The sequence below is a fragment of the Xenopus laevis genome, chromosome 7L, assembly GCF_017654675.1.
Source record: "Xenopus laevis strain J_2021 chromosome 7L, Xenopus_laevis_v10.1, whole genome shotgun sequence".
NCBI classification, from domain to species: Eukaryota; Metazoa; Chordata; class Amphibia; order Anura; family Pipidae; genus Xenopus; species Xenopus laevis.
The window spans coordinates 51,344,438-51,364,215 of record NC_054383.1 but is presented as its reverse complement, the minus strand read 5'-3'; the positions used below and the strand labels follow the sequence as shown (position 1 = coordinate 51,364,215).

General features: G+C 40.6%; 1 protein-coding gene across 1 annotated transcript in view; it reads right to left on the bottom strand.

Moving 5' to 3' along the window:
- Positions 1-19,778, bottom strand: part of LOC108695799 (pro-neuregulin-3, membrane-bound isoform) — a 635,203-nt gene that overhangs the window by 17,280 nt on the left and 598,145 nt on the right. Inside the window, exons 5-7 of the mRNA XM_041568953.1 lie at positions 15,560-15,662; positions 13,802-13,928; positions 13,175-13,302 (exon numbers count right to left, since the gene is read on the bottom strand). Coding sequence (XP_041424887.1) covers positions 13,175-13,302; positions 13,802-13,928; positions 15,560-15,662 — 358 coding nt within the window. The remainder of the gene's footprint in view (positions 1-13,174; positions 13,303-13,801; positions 13,929-15,559; positions 15,663-19,778) is intronic.

The following is a 19,778-nucleotide window of genomic DNA, read 5'->3' as shown; positions in this document are numbered from 1 at the left end:
ATGGGCTCCGGCGGGATCGGTCGGGACAAAATCAAAACTGTCCGATCAACCAAACGATTGATCTCCGCCGGACCAAAAATGTCGGGACTCTCCACACACAGTCCGAAAATCGTACGAATCCTCGATTCGTATGATAGGACCTGTGCGTCTATGGCCACCTTTAGAACTCACTCGTACGACTGAATAGCCTGCACACTGGGCTAAGAAACGTTGGGACACAGATCGAATAAGCAGGTTGCTAGGCAACGCACACTTGCGTCTATTCACTGAATCGCTTGGCTCAAAAGGGAAGTTCCGGTCCACCACTGGTCACATAGCCTGCATTACAAAGTTTATGATAAGATCCTAAGACTCTGTGCCCTGGATGGTCCCCCAATACTATGGTGAACCATTTTACCTATATGAACACATTTATATATATTGTGATCACCTTAACGCTGTACTTTTTTCACTTTCTTGATTTCACAGGTTGCTATGGTTTCCTAGAAACAATGTTTGGCGCCATTTTCACATTATTTAAAAGCCTGTTTGTGTACTGTTATGTTCTTATTCCCTGACGAAAGCTCTAGTAATGAGCCGAAACGGTGGATTAAAATAAACCTTACTTTTTGCATTACTATTTTTGGCTTTAATAGTCCCGCGAGTGCTGTCGATCTGGGATATGTTTACTGTTTATTAAGGACTGGCACCCAGTCCTTAATATATATATTACAATATATATAATATATATATTTTTTTGCATACAAAACTTGGAGTGCTGTGTCAGTTTTTATTTTTTCTATATATATATATATATATATATATATATATATATATATATATATATATATATATATATATATATATATAGAAAAAATAAAAACTGACACAGCACTCCAAGTTTTGTATGCAAAAAAATATATATATTGTAGAAAAACATACCAAAGCCCATAGGGCGACGTTTCGGGGTATACAAACCCCTTTCTCAAGCCAAGGGCAGCATTCAAGTAACAAGCATTGGTTTACACCTATTTATACAAGGTAACACAGGAAGTTACATATAGAACATGACATCATTGACGATCCTCACACATTAACCCCTTAATTGCTTAATGTTATCCATGCAGGCATATAACAACTCAGCGTTAGTCCACTGCATATCCAAATCCAGCTAAAAAGAAACAAAACAAAGAATAATAAAAAAAGTTTGCACGTGATGTTACCGATTACGAGCGGGGCAGAGTTTACTCGTGGGCGCATGGTGAACACGTTAGAAGGAACAGCGCAGGACGCACCGGTGGTGCGCGCAGCTCTGAGACTAGGATGTGGAGAAAGGACGCGCCTGTTTCAGGTGCCGACCATGGAGAACGCCAACCTTTTTTAGGTCCCGAATCTGAAGGTGCAGACGTGGGGGTGCGCGACATAGAAGGAGATGGCAAGATCCAAAGGAAACAGCGCTCCACCCAGAGATCTCGCAGGAACGACAAATAGTCTACAATCTATCGCAGGTACAATTAACTGATACTGAACTCACGCTATTGGGGAAGGGACTGAACTTTTGTCCCACACAGCGGTTGAATCCATTTCAACTGGATGTGGATTTGTATGCTTTTTTTCGCAGAATAAGGTTGAAAACTTATTTCTCAGTTAATCCGTATGTTGCAGTACAAACGACAGGGGAAACCCTGACTCTGGACTCTTTAGGTCTCCGCAGCAAAAGTAGGTTTGTGCCTCCCACCACTTACCCTGCTGTGGAAACTATAACAAACAAGGGAAAGTTGTGCTCACCACTATTCTTTAAAACCATTAGGCGGGGGTGCAATGAGGGTGTGACCACAAAATACATATAGTCAACTACAAGAGGTCCTCTGCACTCAACCCATTATCAATATATTTAAGACAGCGACATTTTGTGCATACTGCTACTAAAAAATGCCTTACCCTTTAAACAACACAGGGATTGTTTGTCCATATATTGCAATATATTTAAGCTGGCCAACTACGTCAAAGTCATCCCATATCTGGCCAGATATGGGATGACTTTGACGTAGTTGGCCAGCTTAAATATATTGCAATATATGGACAAACAATCCCTGTGTTGTTTAAAGGGTAAGGCATTTTTTAGTAGCAGTATGCACAAAATGTCGCTGTCTTAAATATATTGATAATGGGTTGAGTGCAGAGGACCTCTTGTAGTTGACTATATGTATTTTGTGGTCACACCCTCATTGCACCCCCGCCTAATGGTTTTAAAGAATAGTGGTGAGCACAACTTTCCCTTGTTTGTTATAGTTATACAGGAGCAGTGACCAGCTCCATGTTGTAGCTCCCACCCCTCCCAGCTATAGTCAGGTGATCCCACTGGTGTCTAATAAAAGGGCAGCCAAGTTTGGGAGTTTTACTTTGAAAGCAGCTAGTAAGTTGCAGGTAAAACTTAGTCCCTTTGTAAAATGTATAATTAAGCAATTGAATTCTTAATGAATCAGATGAAAATTAAGCGTAGGACTGGCCAGATATGGGATGACTTTGACGTAGTTGGCCAGCTTAAATATATTGCAATATATGGACAAACAATCCCTGTGTTGTTTAAAGGGTAAGGCATTTTTTAGTAGCAGTATGCACAAAATGTCGCTGTCTTAAATATATTGATAATGGGTTGAGTGCAGAGGACCTCTTGTAGTTGCCTGCTGTGGAAACGTATATTAAACAAGTTAAAAAATATATTAATGAGCAGTGTCTGGGATCTGATGGTCGTAAGGCACCTGCTAATTTGACTGCTGATGAAACTATTGCACTTAATAATTTGAAAATTCGATCTGACATCAAAATTAAACCCTCAGACAAGGGAGGGGCGATTGTGGTATTAGACACTGGATACTATGAATCTGAAATACTAGGACAATTGGCAGACAGTTCTGTATGTCTGGAATTAGGGTATGACCCTGTGTTTCGTATAAAGCGCAAAATTTGGGATTTTCTATCCAAGATGGTTACTAAGGGGACGATCTCCATTGAATTAAGAAATTTTTTAGTGGTTGATAAACCGGTTACCCCGGTACTATACACGCTGCCCAAGATACACAAGGATCCTGTCCAACCACCTGGTCGGCCTATAGTGGCGAGCATAGGTTCCTTGTTCTGCCCTATGGCCTCCATGTTGGACAGGATCCTTGCACCATTGGTTCAGCAAGGGAAATCATATATAAAAGATAGCAACTATTTCTTAGACAAATTGAGGTCTGTACAAGTAGAAGAAACTGAGGAATTGTTACTAGTTACGTTTGATGTGTCCTCACTTTATACGTCCATACCACATAGAGATGGTGTTGAAGCTTGTGCTATATTATTAAGGGAAAGTAAACAATATGGTGAAGAGGAAGTGGAATTCTTTTTGAAACTTTTGGAAATTATCCTGTGTGAGAACTATTTCAGATTTAAGGACAAGTATTACCTACAGCTCAGGGGAACCGCGATGGGTTCAAATGTTGCCCCTTCATATGCAAACTCCTTTATGCTTAGGCAGGAGGAGGATAACATCTATCGTCGTATATCGTTCACCACACACGTTGTGGTGTGGTGGCGCTATATCGATGATATATTTGTGATATGGAGGGGCGACACAGACTCACTCGATCGGTTCCACCAAGAGATTAATGGAGCACATCCGAATATTGCATACACTATACATAAAGATAGGGGATCTATACAGTTTTTGGATGTCACAATAAACAGACAAGGGAGTACATTTACCACAGAATTATACTCGAAGCCCACAGATAGGAACCAATTACTGCATTATACCAGCTATCATCCAGTGCATACTAGGGACTCTATCCCCATCAGCCAGTTTACTAGGGTTGAGAGGCTAGTTAGCCAGCCAAATAGACGTGATCAACAGTCAAATGACATGTATAATAAGTTTCTTGTACGTGGGTACCCGAAATATGTCCTGGATAGGGCCCAAGCTAGGGCAAGGAAAACTAAGGTTCATCGTAAAGATAAAGAACAGTCTATACCATTTGTCACTCATTATAATGATCGTAGCAATATGGAACTAACATTCTCTGTAAACATTGGGGGATTCTTCAGTCCTCATATCCTGAAATTCAAGAATTTGGACGACCCCCATTAGTGTCATATAGAAGGGGGAGAACATTAGGTAGTCAGTTGGTTCATTCTGATACGAAAGAAAATCAGGTTTTTTTTTTTTAAATACAATTTTTTATTGGTTTCACACAATTCACAGTACAGGATGAAAGGCATAATACAAGCAACAGATCACAGCAGTACATAAGATAACATAGTAGCGTGTCTACAATCAGACCAGTTTCCGAGCTTCCACGAAGACGTGACAGCAGCTAGAGCAAAAGGGAAATGTGCTCGGAGTTATCGACACAATTATGTCTAAGACAGTCCTAAGTTCTACAATCGACCCTTCAAACGAGAAATGTCTGGTCAATATCAAATAAGTACAGATATGACAGTGTAGACAGAAGTTAGTGGTGTGGAAACCAATGAGTATTTTTGCATATCAAAAGTTATCGTAACAGAAAAACAAATAGAACGGAAAGGATAGAAGAAGTCAAGAAAAGAGAAAAAGATCAGAAGGGATAGAATGGGAAAAGGGAAAAGAGGAGGAGAACTGTCCAGGATTATTCACAGAAAAATCAGTAAACAAGACCATTACCTGAGACAGCGCTGCCGAAGTCCGGGGGAGAGAGCTAGTAAGAGATATCACATAGAGATAAAAATAAACATTTGACGGCCTGGAAAAGTCACCTGTGCCTACTCTGAATTCAGGTTTGGAGAAGCCGCAGGTACTGGTCAGAATGTACGTATTGGGTCCAATAGAACCATTTTTTTGTGAAATTCCTCGTTTCTCTTTCCGAGGTAGGTCTCAGCAGCTCAAATCTATAGACTTCCATCACCTTGTTACACCAGTCTTTAATAACTGGAGGGTCGGTCCGTTTCCAGTGTAGTGGAATTAGCGCCTTGGCGGAATCTAATAATATAGGTGTCAAAGATTTTTTGTAAGTAGAACAGGGAAGATGTGTATTGTGTAATAAGGCTACGAGGGGGTTGTCTTCAATGTCAGTCCCGGTAATCTCTAAAATGACATTCCTTACGGCGACCCAGAATGGCTTCAGGACGGGGCAGCTCCAAAATATATGCAACAGAGAGCCCTGATTGACCTTGCATCTCCAACAGAGAGGCGAGGCCGTCCTATAAATCAAAGCTAACTTAGTGGGGTATTTGTAGCATTTTGTATATATTTTATAATTAAGTTCCTGCATTTTCGTACAAGTAGAGGATGTGTGCATTAGCTGAGTAATTTTGTCCCAACAGTCCATAGGTATCTCAACGGCAAGGTCAGGTTCCCATTTAGATTTAAAGTAAAGAGCCGGGCGCCGGGATAATTCAGACATAATCTGGTAGAGAAAGGAAATCGCTTTTGGAGGGGCCTTGTCTTTCGCCCAAGCGAGTTCTATTTCAGTAGGCTCTGGACGTGGAATGTGCGAGGGAAATATCGAAGTGATAAAGTGCCTAATCTGGCGGTACTTGAACCTATCTAAATCAGAAATATCTTAAGTAGGAATGAGTTCTTCTATATGTTTCAATCGATTCCCAGTATAAAAAAAGCTGGCCCCCGAGTGTAATTGTCGCTTCCAGCCTTTGTAATAATCCAGATTTAGACCAGGGGCGAATGCTGAATTACCAAAAACTGGGGTATGTAAAGGGGGGGTATTAATCCATCTACCTGTCTTGACCAAGCCGTCCCAGGTGTCCAGAGTGTACCTTAGCTTAAGATCAGTTTTATCTCTGAATACTCTTTGAGAGTGCGGCATTCATAGGCTAGCCCACAGGGGTGTAACCATGGAGTCTTGCTCAATTCTAGTCCATAGTTTGGACTGTCTATGAAAGGACCAATCCAGACATCTGGTTAGGACAGCAGCCTTATGATAGTTAATCTAATTGGGGAGACCCAGTCCTCCCTGTTTTTTGCTCGCTGAGAGCTTTTGACGGGCGATTCTAGGGTTTTTATTCGCCCAGACAAATTTACTAGTGATGCTATTTAAATTCCGAAACAGCAATTTGGGGGGGGGGGGTATGGAATTGTTTGGGATAGGTATAAAAAACGAGGGAGGACATTCATCTTCAGTACGTTTATTCTACCTATCCAAGAGAAAAGTGGCTTAGACCAGTTTTGGAGGTCGCGAGAGATGGCTTGTAGCAAGTCCTTATAGTTGTGTTCAGTAGTTTGCTTGGGGTCTGAGAATATTTTAAGTCCTAAATAAACAAAGTGAGAATAAGCAGGTTTTATCGGGAAGTTTTGTAAAATAGCCGCGAAATCAGCATGAGGATAGGAGATGTTGAAAGCCATTGATTTCGACAAGTTTATCTTAAAATTGCTAAATTTGTTGTAGGTTTGAAGCTCTATTAGTAAGTTAGGCAAGCAAATTCGTGGTGTTTTGACAAAGAATAAAAGATCGTCTGCATAGGCTGCTATTTTATGCTCCCGAAGGCCAACTCGAAATCCATTTATATCTGGGTTGGCCCGAACTCTATTAAGAAAGCTTTCTAAGGCGAGGATAAAGAGCAAGGGCGAAAGCGGGCAGCCCTGGCGCGTGCCGTTCCTAATAGCAAAAGATTCCGATAAATCACCATTAATCTTCAATTTGGCCGTCGGGAGAGTATATAGATCAGAAATCCATTTTACCATATTAGGGCCTAGGTTAAATTCCAGTAGTGTGGCGCGAAGAAAATCCCAATCAACCCTATCAAACGCCTTTTCAGCATCTGTGGATAACATTACCAGAGGATGGCCAGCAATCTTGGAATGATGCAAGATACTTAACAATCTGTTGGTGTTGTCTCTGGCCTCACGACCAGGGACAAAACCAACCTGTTCTGGGTGGATCAAGAGGGAGAGAATTTGGTTGAGCCTCATGGCGAACACTTTGGCATATAGCTTAATGTCGGTGTTCAGTAGGGAAATAGGACGAAAGTTGCCTGGGTCTAAGGGATCCTTGCCTTTTTTATGTATCAGTGTGATGTGAGCCTCAAGTGCTTCTTTGGGAATGGTGGATCCAGTGGGTATGGAATTGAACGCAGAGAGTAAATAGGGAGTCAGATAGCTTTCCATTTCCTTGTAATAAGAGATGGTAAAGCCGTCGGGACCCGGGGCTTTGCCATTTTTAGTGGTTTTCAGGGCTAAGGCGATTTCCCCTTAGAGAGCGGAGAATCTAAAAACTCACGGGTCTCATTGTCTATCACAGAAATATTAGAGCCGCGGATGTAATTCCTGCAGGCTTGTATCCTCTCAGTAAGGGTAGGGCCAGGTGACCGGGTTTGAGGTAATTGATACAGATTTATATAAAATTGTCGAAACACTTCAGCTATTTCAGCCGTAGTGGTAGCTAAACGGCCCTGTGGGGATCTAATCTGTGTGATATGATTGCGAAGCTGCTTTTTCTTGAGCATAGCTGCCAGCAGCCTTCCACATTTATTACCATGTTCAAAGAAAATTTTTTTGTTGAACTCAATTGCTTTGTTGGAATAAAGGGAATAATTGTCCCGGAGTTCTTTTCTCGCTTGGGTAAGGGCTTCGAAAATGTGGACAAGTTTGGATTGCTTATGTTGCGCTTCAAGGGCATGGACTTTGGCTATTAAGTTTGTGAGTGCAGCACGACGCTCTGCCTTTTTCCTGGTACCAATTTTAATTAGCTCCCCCCTGATAACACATTTGTGTGCCATCCACAATGTCCAGGGACTCATCCCTTCGGTATTGTTTTCAGCAAAGTAGAGTTTCAGGGATTGGCCTATGTCAATTTTAGTCTGTGGATCGCGTAAAAGGGTATCGTTGAGTCGCCAAGTGGAGGATTTACGTGTATGTAATGAGTGCAGGAGAGTGCAAGTAATCGGGGCATGGTCGGACCAGGAGATGACATCTATCGTAGCATCTTTAAGGAGTGTGACGTCAGAGTGACGTATGAAAATATGATCTAGCCTAGAATAGACATTGTGCACCGGAGAATAAAATGAATAATCCCTAGTTGTAGGATTGATAAGATGCCATGTATCTATTAAGGTGTGGGCTCTGAGTTGTTTTTTAAAGATTTCAATTTTTTTATGTGAGATGCAGGAATGCCTTGAGGAAGTGTCCACTAGCGGTTCCAGGGCAACGTTAAAGTCCCCTCCGAATATAAGTGTACCCTGCTCAAATTCTGTAAGGGCCTGCAACGTGTCTGCTAGAGCTTTGTGTTGTTCCGTGGGTGGAAGGTAGGCTGAAGCGAAGGTGTAAGTAGCATTATTAATCATCCCTTTTACCACATTAAATCTACCCAGAGGGTCAGCTCTCGTGTCTGTAAGGGAAAAGTTTAGGGAATCAGCAAGTAATATCATAGTGCCCCTAGACTTGGATGTATATGGGGAGCTGGTGAAAACAGCCGAGAAGCCTCGAAATTTAAGAGCTGGGACCTTGGATTTTTTAAAATGAGTTTCTTGTACCAACATGACTTGTACCTGAAGCCTTCGCATGTCCCTCAGCAGATTATGGCGTTTGAGAGGTGAGTTTAATCCCTTAGCATTGAGGGATCCAATGCGAATTTCATCCTTCATCAGTAAAGTATCGTATGGAACGCCGCATCCCCCGGGCTTCGGCTACTCTGAAGTCTGCAAGGGAGTAAGAAAGAAAATTATACAAAGTCAAACAATCCTGGGCAGAGGGGAAAGAAAGAGAGAAGGAAGAAAAGGATTTCTTGTAACATCCAAAAAGAGAAAACATCAACCATATTGCAGACGTGGTGTGCCCCAGTGTCACGTCTGAGATAAACCCTATGGTATACCCTCGAGGGGGCATGAGTGTGGTTGCCAGAAGTACAGGAAGTCCTGTCCCCGACCCAAGCATCATGTAACTTAAATATTACAGGGCCCAACACAAAGTGGGGCCTAGTAGCATAACTAAACATCATAAAAACTCAAAACCGGTAGTGATATCGGAAAAGTTACCCAGAGGTGTCCCTGTGGAACCTCTAAGCAATGATTTACGAGCTTTCGGGAGAAAAAAAAAAAATTGGGGGGGGTAGAGGAAAAGAAAAAGAAAAGAAAAAGAGGGGAGGAGCAGAGACAGGAGCTAAACTACATTCGGCAGACATGAAACATGAATAAACAGTTCAATAATCAGCATGTCCAAACAAATTGAATGAACAAAAAGCAATAAAGCAGCAAAAAAAAAAAAAAATCAATTAGTGTCGGTAAGAACGGAGGCCGACTCCAGGCGTAAGTCAGAATTGGCCAGGTACGCCCTCTTGTCAAGGAAGGGGTGAGAGGAAAAAAAAAAAAAAAAAAAAACAGCATGAACATAGACAGGCTGCCAACTGTTAACATATACAAAAACAGAGTGGAAATCCAAGACAGTTCAAGCAAAAATAACATAGTCTCACATATGTAAGTCCAAATAGTGAGGAAAATATGCACGGAACCCAAGGCTTAGAATGATGCGGCCATATGAAGATAGGCTCAAAGGGTCTATAGTAGCCGAGGTGATTGTAGGTGATGCTCCTTCTTCGGAAAGCAGTTCCACATTGAGATTAGCGGTATAAGAGGGGTCGTTGCATCGGCCTCTCTAGGAGAGGGAAAAAAAAAAAAAGGGGGGGGGGAAGGAAAGCAGGAAATCAGCAACAATGGCTCCAAGGAGGACAAGTATCCTCCGAATCTTCTCAACTGATGACTGAGTTGCGACAAGTGAGGCTCCAACTCAGAATTGGAGTGTCGTCGGTCTGAAAAGTGACCCAATTGTAAATGGAGGATTAATCCAAGCCCAAGCGCATGGGCAGTGTTCAGTCAGTTCTGTCCGGAGTGCTCGCAGGGGTATGCCTCTGCCTTTTAGCAGATTTCTGCCAGTGAGCTAAGTCCACTAAATCCAAAGAATCCCCGCAATAAGCCAGATCTCTCCATTCCTTAAGATCCAGCAATGGCAGGCCAATGCGTTCGCAGAACGCTTCCAAATCATCAGGTTCTTTAAGGCTAAACACTCTCTCATTCTTCTTTACAATCAAGGCAAAGGGAAAACCCCATCTGTATACAATACCCTTGTTGCGTAGGGCTGTAGTAAGGGGTCGGAGTTCCCTCCTCTGTTGGATGGTTAGCCACGCTAAGTCCTGAAATATGGAGACGTCATAATCTTGAAATTTAAAGCTTTCAGTATTGCGCGTTTTGCGCATAATGTCCTCCTTCAGTGTGAATTTGTGAATGCAGCAGATTACATCTCTGGGTTTTTCTGCTCCCAATCTAGGGGTGCCCAGGGATCGGTGCACTCGGTCGAGCTCAATAGGGGTATTTATGTCCCTGTCTAGAATGGTATTAAAGAGCGAACATACCGTTTGGCCCAGCTCAGCATTGGTTACAGTTTCCGGGATGCCGCGTATTCTCAAATTGTTGCGGCGTCCGCGATTGTCCAAGTCCTCCATGTGTTTGTGAAGCAAGTATATAAATTTGTGGTGGTCATTCACCCGTTGCGTCGTGTTGTTATGGGCCTGTTCCACTACTTCCAGCCTGGCCTCCATTTTACCGGTCGCCTCTCCTATGGCACGCAGTTCAGTTTTAATGTCCGCCATATCTGCCCTTTGCGATTCCCGCAACGTCTTTGCCATGGCGCGAAGGTCCTCCTTAGTTGGGAGGGAGGATAAGATCGCCCGCAGGTCAGAAGGGGCTGAGGACGAGCTAAACCCGGAGCAGGCCGAGCCAGTAGGGCTGGGGCTTCTGGTAGTTGCACGCGCCATCTTGGGATCACGTGCTCCTGCACGGGCGCTAGATCTCCTTCCCAGAAAGGGAGACATTGTGCTTTGAGCGCTATGCGTGCTAGTTTGGGAAGATTGCTTACCCTTCTTATGGTGTTTCCCCATGCTTTCAGGTACGTCCGGAAAAGAAAAAGGGCTCTGTATTAGGCTTTTGAGAAGGCTTGGGTCGGGAGCTCAGACAAAGTGCGTCCTCTCAGCACGCCATTACGCCACGCCCCCCCGAAAATCAGGTTTTGACACAAACATATATGGGTACAAAATCGCGGGGGATGTTCCCTTGTTTAACATGTTCCCAATGTTGTTGTGTGCATAAGGGTACAATATTTGAGCATCCGACCACGGGTCGTAAATATACTCTAAGGGGGTACTATACATGTTTGACTAAATTTGCTGTTTATGTGTTAATTTGTCCATGTGGTCTCCTCTATGTGGGGGAGACCACATTACAAATAAAAACACGTATATCCCAACACAGATCTACAATTAGGAAGGGCAATGTGAAGCTGCCAGTCTCTAAGCATTATGTGGAGAAAGGACACAAGGATACAGATTGGAAATATATGGTTCTGGAATGTGTACCCTCCCCCAGACGGGGGGGGGTGATAGAGAGCTATTGCTGAGGAAAAGAGAGGTATGGTGGATACACCAATTAAACACATTGGCCCCAAATGGGCTTAATAGAGACTATGACCTATATGTATTTCTATGATGGGATAAACATTGGTCTCATTTCTGTTTTTTATTCTTTGTTTTGTTTCTTTTTAGCTGGATTTGGATATGCAGTGGACTAACGCTGAGTTGTTATATGCCTGCATGGATAACATTAAGCAATTAAGGGGTTAATGTGTGAGGATCGTCAATGATGTCATGTTCTATATGTAACTTCCTGTGTTACCTTGTATAAATAGGTGTAAACCAATGCTTGTTACTTGAATGCTGCCCTTGGCTTGAGAAAGGGCTTTGTATACCCCGAAACGTCGCCCTATGGGCTTTGGTATGTTTTTCTACAATATATATCTTTTTTTGCATACAAAACTTGGAGTGCTGTGTCAGTTTTTATGTTTTCTATGATATTGGCTACTTTGGCAGTGCCTTTTTGACTACTTGCACCCAGAAACCAAGAGGTTTGTGCGGCAATATCTCTTTTTATATAGTATATATATATATATATATAAATATAGTATAAATATAGTATAAATATAGTATAAATATATATATATATATCTATAGCCTCGGTGTATGGAGTGCACAACCAAAAGTAAGGATAAAGCCAGGGTGCCAGTCCGAAATAAAAAGTCAAATATCCAGCAATTGACAGCGCTCCAAGGATAATCCCAACAAGATAAGCAATTAAATTAAGTAAAGTTTTATTGTATCCAACGTTTCAGTTCCGCACGAGAGCCTTCATCAGGGAAAGTGTATCAGTGCACAGAAGAATGCTTAAATTAGCAAAATCTGCGCCAAAAAGCAATTGCTAAGAGAAGTGACCACAGGGATAAAGAGAACAGATTAGGTGCTGAGAGAGGGTATACTTTATTTATTATAATACACAAGTTTCAATGAGTCAAGTGGCAGAAATAGCATCACTAAGCTCTGATTATAACTGATGATATCACTAAGCACTGTTTATAAGGATGTAATTTACAGGATATTCATGGCTCTTATGTATTTTATAGTGAATAACGTACCCCCTCTTGTAAATTATAAGGATATTATAAGTTACAGAGGAGTTTCATGACCACATAAAAACACGAGGCCGGAGGTAACTTATAATATCCTCATATTTTGCAACAGGGGGTACTTTATTTATTATAATACACAAGATTCATGAGTCATGCGACAGAAATGACATCAGTACTCACCATTTATAAGAATATAATTTAAGATATTCATGGCTTTTGTGTATTATATACACATATTACAATATACAACATGTGGGCTGAAGCTCAACCACTAGATTTTAATGTACTGCTATGAAGTTGCGGTTCAGATACCAACTAAAGTGCCCTTTTGCCATAATTAAAACTCATTAGTGTAGTACAGGGTGCATGTTGAGCTAGGGAAATAGAGAAATACTAAGTTTCCTTCTGTTCAAGTGTGATTATGAGTAATAGGTGTGCTACTGGTAATAATAATAATGATAATAACTGGTAATGATAATATTTTTGGCATTTTGTCTGCCAAGTCAAGACACTACTCTACCAGTCCTAACATCTCCTTGAAAACTGTGTTGAACACGTCTAAATTTGTGAATCTAGTAGATGTGAGGTTATACAGAACTAGCAGGAAAATGTACTGCAAAAAAACATATTTTAGTCATACACGTTAACATACATTTTGAAATTGGGAAAATAGCTTTTAAAGTGAGGAACTAAGTATGCTGATTTACTTCTTACCTATGATGTTTTATGGACAGATTTCCTCTTTCTAATGGCAGGGACTCTGAGAAAGGGAGCGTTTCTGAAAAGCTTGATTCCATAACCTTTTCTTTTACTGGCTCAGGATCCCTTTGTGATTTTGAATACTGTTGATAAATTAGGTAAACATTGTTACATCACATTCTTCTTTGTACATTGCACACTCAAAATACTCTGAATTATAATATTCTCAATATGCTTCAATATATTTGCAACCATGTACTCTCTTTTTTTAAGGAATTGTTACACTGAACATTGTCACGCCTCTCCAATATCTTTGAGCCAGGAAAAACATTTCTAAGTTAACTTTTAACTCAGTTAAAGGGCAGCAGTTCAATGTTATTTGAAAGTATTTCTTGCCAATAGTCCAAATGGCCACCATGAAGGACAACCACCAATCTGCATCTCACTGTATTGACAGAAAGACAGCAACCAAAGCAGAGAGAATATCTTCATGACTGCTATAATTCCAGAAATGCTACAGTATCATACACAGATGAGTGGTGAATATTTAGTCTTGAATGCAACAGAGACCAGAGATACCATTATGCATCATGTATTATGTTGAAACAATATAATCAGCTGATAAATTTGAATTGTACTCACATTATGCATTTGAACTGTATTTTCTCCAAGGGATTTTTCTTTTACTAACAAACTAGAAGCGTGGAGGCAGTAATTTTTTCCATTCAGTGACTCTTTTAATTGTTCTTGAATCTTTTTTGTTTGCCTTCTAAAATAAAGGAATATTTGCATAGATATTTAGAAAATACAGTTAGTAATACAGGCACGCTCTTAGTATATTCAGTTATAGTGGCATTTTTAGCTATAAAAATACCACTATACGCAATATGTTGGCGCTATATAAATACATGTTAATAATAAAAATAATAATATAAGCTCATGGAGGATGCCCTACAGCAAAGGTTCTGAGTCTCTTTGGCAACGCTATATATTTTATGTATATTTGGGACAGGCTCAGCGGGAAAATCATATAAAATAAATATATTTAAGGATGACGCTGATGTTTCAGGTAGGGGATGTAGAAGGGAACAAATGTTATTGTTATTGCTACTTTTTATTACTCATCTTTCTATTTAGATTCCAGTCTCTTATTTAAATCAGTGCATGGTTGTTAGGGTAATTTGTATCCTCGCAACCAAATTGCTGAAATTGCAAACTGGAGAGGTACTAAATAAAAAGCTAAATAACTATAAATGATATTGTCATTGATCCCAATGTTATTATGACTATGACTGGTATGGTTACAGCACACAAACACAATGTGTGTTCAATGTCAGACACCTTTATATTTGTTATCATTTTTGTGCCTATGATAATAGTGGCTATGGTGTAAGAATCAACTAAGAAAAAAAAATCAAAACATATTTAGACTTTTCTTTCTGTTTTCCTTATTGGAAAAACTCAATACCTATAGTTATTAAAAAAAAGCTAAATAACTCAAAAACTACAAATAATAAAAAATTGAAAACAATTGCAAATTGTTTCAGAATGTCAATCTCTACATCATACTAAAGTTACTCAAAGGTGAACAATCCCTTTAAAGCAGGAGGAAGGACTTAAATGAAAAGATTTTGGGAGAAAGAAAGAACAGACAGTAAACAATGCCACATTTATATATAGGCACCCAAGGGCCTGTGTCTAGGGCACTAGCATTGAATGAGCAACCCTCAGGTGCCTATTTAAATATTTAATAGTTTAAAAAGTAAAAAGGAGGCGGAGCTGGGGGGTGCCTGGTAATTTGTGACTTCACATGCACAAAAGTAACATTACACGTGGATGCATGTGACTCCAGAATACTGTATGTCAGGAGAACGCCACTTAGACTTTCAAATGAATGACATGATTGTTCATTGCATTTAAAATTACATTTAAATAATCCCTTTGTTTTTGAAATTTAGATTTCAGTCACAAACAGTAAGTGAACAGCCAAACAAAGCAAAAATTTAAGAAATCAGTTTATTATAAATGTGTAGGTCCTTTAGATCTTAGAAAGTTTTATTACAAAATAGTGACAATAGTGACAAAAGAGTGACAAAATGGCTACAGCACACAAACACAATCTGTGTTCATGTGCATGTGCAACTGTTGACTGCTAGAGCTAGACACCTTTATATTGGTTTTCATTTTTGTGTCTATGATAATGGTACCTATGGTCTAAGAATCAACTAAGAAAAAAAAAATCATAACATATTTAGATTTTACTACTGCCTTTTAGAACGTGTATCAAAGACACTATTAAGGCAATGTTGATTTATTTATAAAAGGCCAGAAGAAATAACATACATTGAAAATACATATTTTAGCAATTGCAGTTTCTACATTTAAAAGTAATTGGCTTACTTTGTCTTGCAGTAGAATGCTGCACAAATCACACCAACTACAAGTATTCCAAAGACGATGCAGGTAATTGACAGTATCTGCTGTTGATACACCTCCTCACTCTCTGAAAATAAGAACACATTGATTTGAAGGAGGTGAATTAAAAGCAATAAGGGCATTGAAGCATTTTACTTCTTGGCATTTTATAAACAAGATTTATTAAAGAAAGACATTAATTTGCATAGTCGGTCATTTGCATAACTATAGCTTTGAAAAAACAGTTGTACGGCACTGACATTTTAAACACTTGCTTTGTATGTATTTTAAAACATATATTTGATTTTTTTTATTTCTTTCATTTCTATTGACAACTATTACAGAGATGAACAATTAGATGTGAGTCATTTTACAATTTGATATAAAAGCTTTTGTGTACACATTCAACTGCTGCATGTCATATAGAAAGGTTACATATTGAATATATAAAATGTCAGAAGTTCAATCATCCAGAACAATGTTAGATACATACGAGAAAAGCATGTTTCACTTGGTTCTGATTTTGTTTTTCTGTCTTTTGAAATATACAGTATCAGGAATATTTTATTTCAGAAAGTTAGCTTGGTATCTATAAACTATATAAGGAAACTATTGTTGGTAGTTTAAACTATATCCAGTTATAGTAGTATTGTTTATAATGGGCACCTGGAGAAAAGAAGCAGTTGTGACAGGTGCACTTAATGTGTTTAATGCTTTCAGTGTCTCTAAAATTAAAATTATATGTAACAATACAAGAGGGTAGACTTATGAAGATTTGCCTGTCTGTGTTCGGGCAAACAATAGCAGAAAAAATTACTTCCTGCATTCGTTTTTTCTGAAATCGTTTGCCCGAAGCTTCATGCAAAATGTATGAGAAAATCTTGTACACAACAAAACTTCATCTGTTATATATTAATACTGTCATGCCTCAATTCTGCCCTATCAAAGGGCAAGCAAGAATACTACAGTACTCTCATAAACAATAGCAAATCCAACCTACAATACCAGTTTTCTATATTCAATACTAGTGATAAGCAAAAAATTTGGCAATGACAGATTCAGCGGTGAAAATGTTCACAAACCCACGTCAAAAAATTTGTCACGTGGCTAGTTTCCCTTTGTGCAATAAAAAAACAAGGGTGCACCCAATAAATGCATATATCATTACTATAGATAGTACTTTTTGCTTAAACAGAAACATAGTGTAGCAGAAGATAACATTACTAGGTAATGTAAAAAATCACAGACATGTTTTTAAGAAATTGTCAACATGGAAGTCATTTTTTCCATTTAAAAAGCAGTTGTATCATAGTGGATAGGAGGTTCTCTAAGAATGTAGGGCATGTGTATAGCAGTGAACTGACTGAAAAATGCATGTAATTTTGCCTTCCCAATGCAATTCAGCACATTTTAACACAAGTTTGCGAATTTTGACACAAAACAAACCATTTGATCAACACAGTCAACAAGACTTGAAAATAAGGAAAGTTGAGAAAACGTCATCATTATGGTGCTGCAAGGTTCTATACTTGGTCTGTTATTATTCTTCCTGTATACTCTGTCTTTGGGAGATCTCATCCACTCTTTTGGCTTTAAATATCATCTGTATGCTGATGATAAACCAATATATTTGTCAATCCCTCTACAAACTCTTCCTAATTACATTAAACTGATCATCTTTCCACCATAATATGGTCCTTCTCCACCTTTAGTTTTTTTACTTCATATTGTGTTGAATTCCTAGGTGGTTATTTATTAAAATCTGAATGTTAAAATATTGAAACATTTTTTTTTTCACTAGAAAATGCTAATTTTTCGAGGAGAAAAAAACTCATATTTTTCAAGATCCACCATCTCAAACCTGTCAAGGTCCTCTATAAGTCAATGGGAGAGGCACCTATCTCAATTTGAAGTTTTTGTGGTCTCCGCTGGGTTTAGCCAGAAAATCCTATTTTTTCCGGGGGTTTTCGGCAAAAACTTGAAAAATTTGAGAAATTCTGGAAATAAGCATGAAATAAATAGAGAAATTTGGGAAAAAGCAGGTGCGATTCGGGTTTTCGATTGATTTTATCATGATTTTACGTGATCCAATTAAATTGAGTTTTTATTAATAAATAAGCTAAAATCGGGCATAGGAGTTTGGTCGTGTTTTTTTTAAATAATATATGAGATAAATTCAGATTTTAGTAAATAACCCCCCCAATCTAAAAAATGTACAGCCATAAGGAAGGCATTTGATTCGGTAGAATGAAGATATTTGTGGGAGGTGATAACAGCTAAGGGATTTAGGCCTAAACAAACTTGTGTCGGGAACCTTCACATAGACCCAACAATAAGACAATTAAGCACAAACTTCACGCACTGGGCAGGCCTCCCACTTAATCTATTGGGTCGTATGGTAGTACTGCCCAAACTACTATATTTACTCCATAATTGCCCTACCCCTTTCCCTGCCAATATGTTTGCCAAGCTAGACACCCTGACTCGCCCCTTTATATGGGCCAATAAGCAACCGCGCATAAGCCTTAAGACCTTAAAGGCCCAAAAAAACATAGGTGGGCTATCAATGTCACACTTCTACCTGTATTACTTAGCCACACAGTTAGTCTATGTAGCGTGGTGGTTTTCCTCTCCAGCCGACACTGCAGCCTTTCCTACATCAGCAGAGGCAGTTGGTTTGATAGAATCGCTTGCTAACACTCCCTTACAGGGGACTACTCAAAGGGGATGCCCCCGTCTACCCTAAACATGTTACCCGGAGGGCGTAGCTGGGCAAGCAACTGGCAGGTCGCGTTTTGTGGCACTCCCGGGACTCCAGGCAGAAAGTGGCCCATTGCTCCTTACCCAGTCAGCCACAGGCCCGCAGTGTGAATCTGCAGTGGCAGGGAGACCATCCGTCACCTGAATCCAGCATAATCCACCTTTTAGCAGCTGCAGATCCGGGGCAACGGCTGAGGCCTAGCGGCGTGAGTGAAGCCACGGCCTTGAGTAATCGCAGTCCCAGGTGGAGGACTGACTGGAAGTGCGGTCCCCCAAAGTGGCGCCTCCAGAGACGCAGCTGATGAGATACCAGCAGCAGGAGGCCACAGCAACTGTGGGGTGAGTGTTAGGAGCCCCGGGGGGCCCTTTCTGCAGCCCACAGAAGACAACAGTGCAGCACAAGCTATACACTCCCTGTGCCTGCAGAGGGCTCTCATAGCTGGCATTCCCAAATCCCTTGGGCCTTACCACTAGTGACCTGCCCTGTACAATCTGAGATCAAGGACAAAAAGGGGTCTGTAGCTGGAATAATGAACTAACCAAAGGCGCTGTGCCTTAGCTCCATATCCCTGATAATATCCTGGGTAAAAGTTGTCTGACTCACGTGATACCGCAGATCCTGACTACTAGCATCCTACAAGGGAAGCTGTCTGAGCAGAGAAGAAAAAAAGAAAAAAAAGAAGAAAAAAGCAGCACAGAAATGGATTGATGGCTACACAAAGCCCACCAAAGCACCACGAGAGCCAAACCAGGGTGATGATACAGCCCATTCTGACCAGCTAGAAGGACCAGCCTTGGCTACGCCGCACAATCCAGAGCCGGCGGGCCAAGACACTCAACTCTTACTGCAGGCGATCGCGGACTCCAAAGAGGTCCTTACCACCCAGGTCGCGGCTACCAGCGCAACCCTAACTTCAAAAATTGAAGAGGTGCGTGTGGACCTTTCTCTTCTGAGGCAGGACCTGCAGGTGGTCCGTGAGCGTACAACAGAGGTGGAATGCAGGACGGGGCTGCTAGAGGACGAAGTTGGACCACTCGCTCAGCAAGTACAACACCTCCAAAGGGAGCACACAGCTATGGCCTCTAGAGTGGACGACCTGGAGAACCGCAACCGCAGGTCTATCCTCAGAATAGTTGGCCTGCCAGAAGGGTGCAAGGGGGCCAGAACCGAAGAATTTGTTGAAAGATTGCTTCAGGACACAATGGGTGCCTCCACCTTCTCACAACACTTCGTGGTGGAAAGAGCACACAGAGTTCCAGCCAGACGACTGCCACATTAGTAATGGCGTCCTGACAGAAAACGATACAAGTAGTGTCATGGAACACATGTGGTCTAAATAACCGCATTAAGCACTCTATTATTCTAGACTATCTAAAGAAAACAAGGGCAGATATATGTATGCTCCAAGAGACGCACCTAACAGGGAGAAGAGTATTGGCTCTG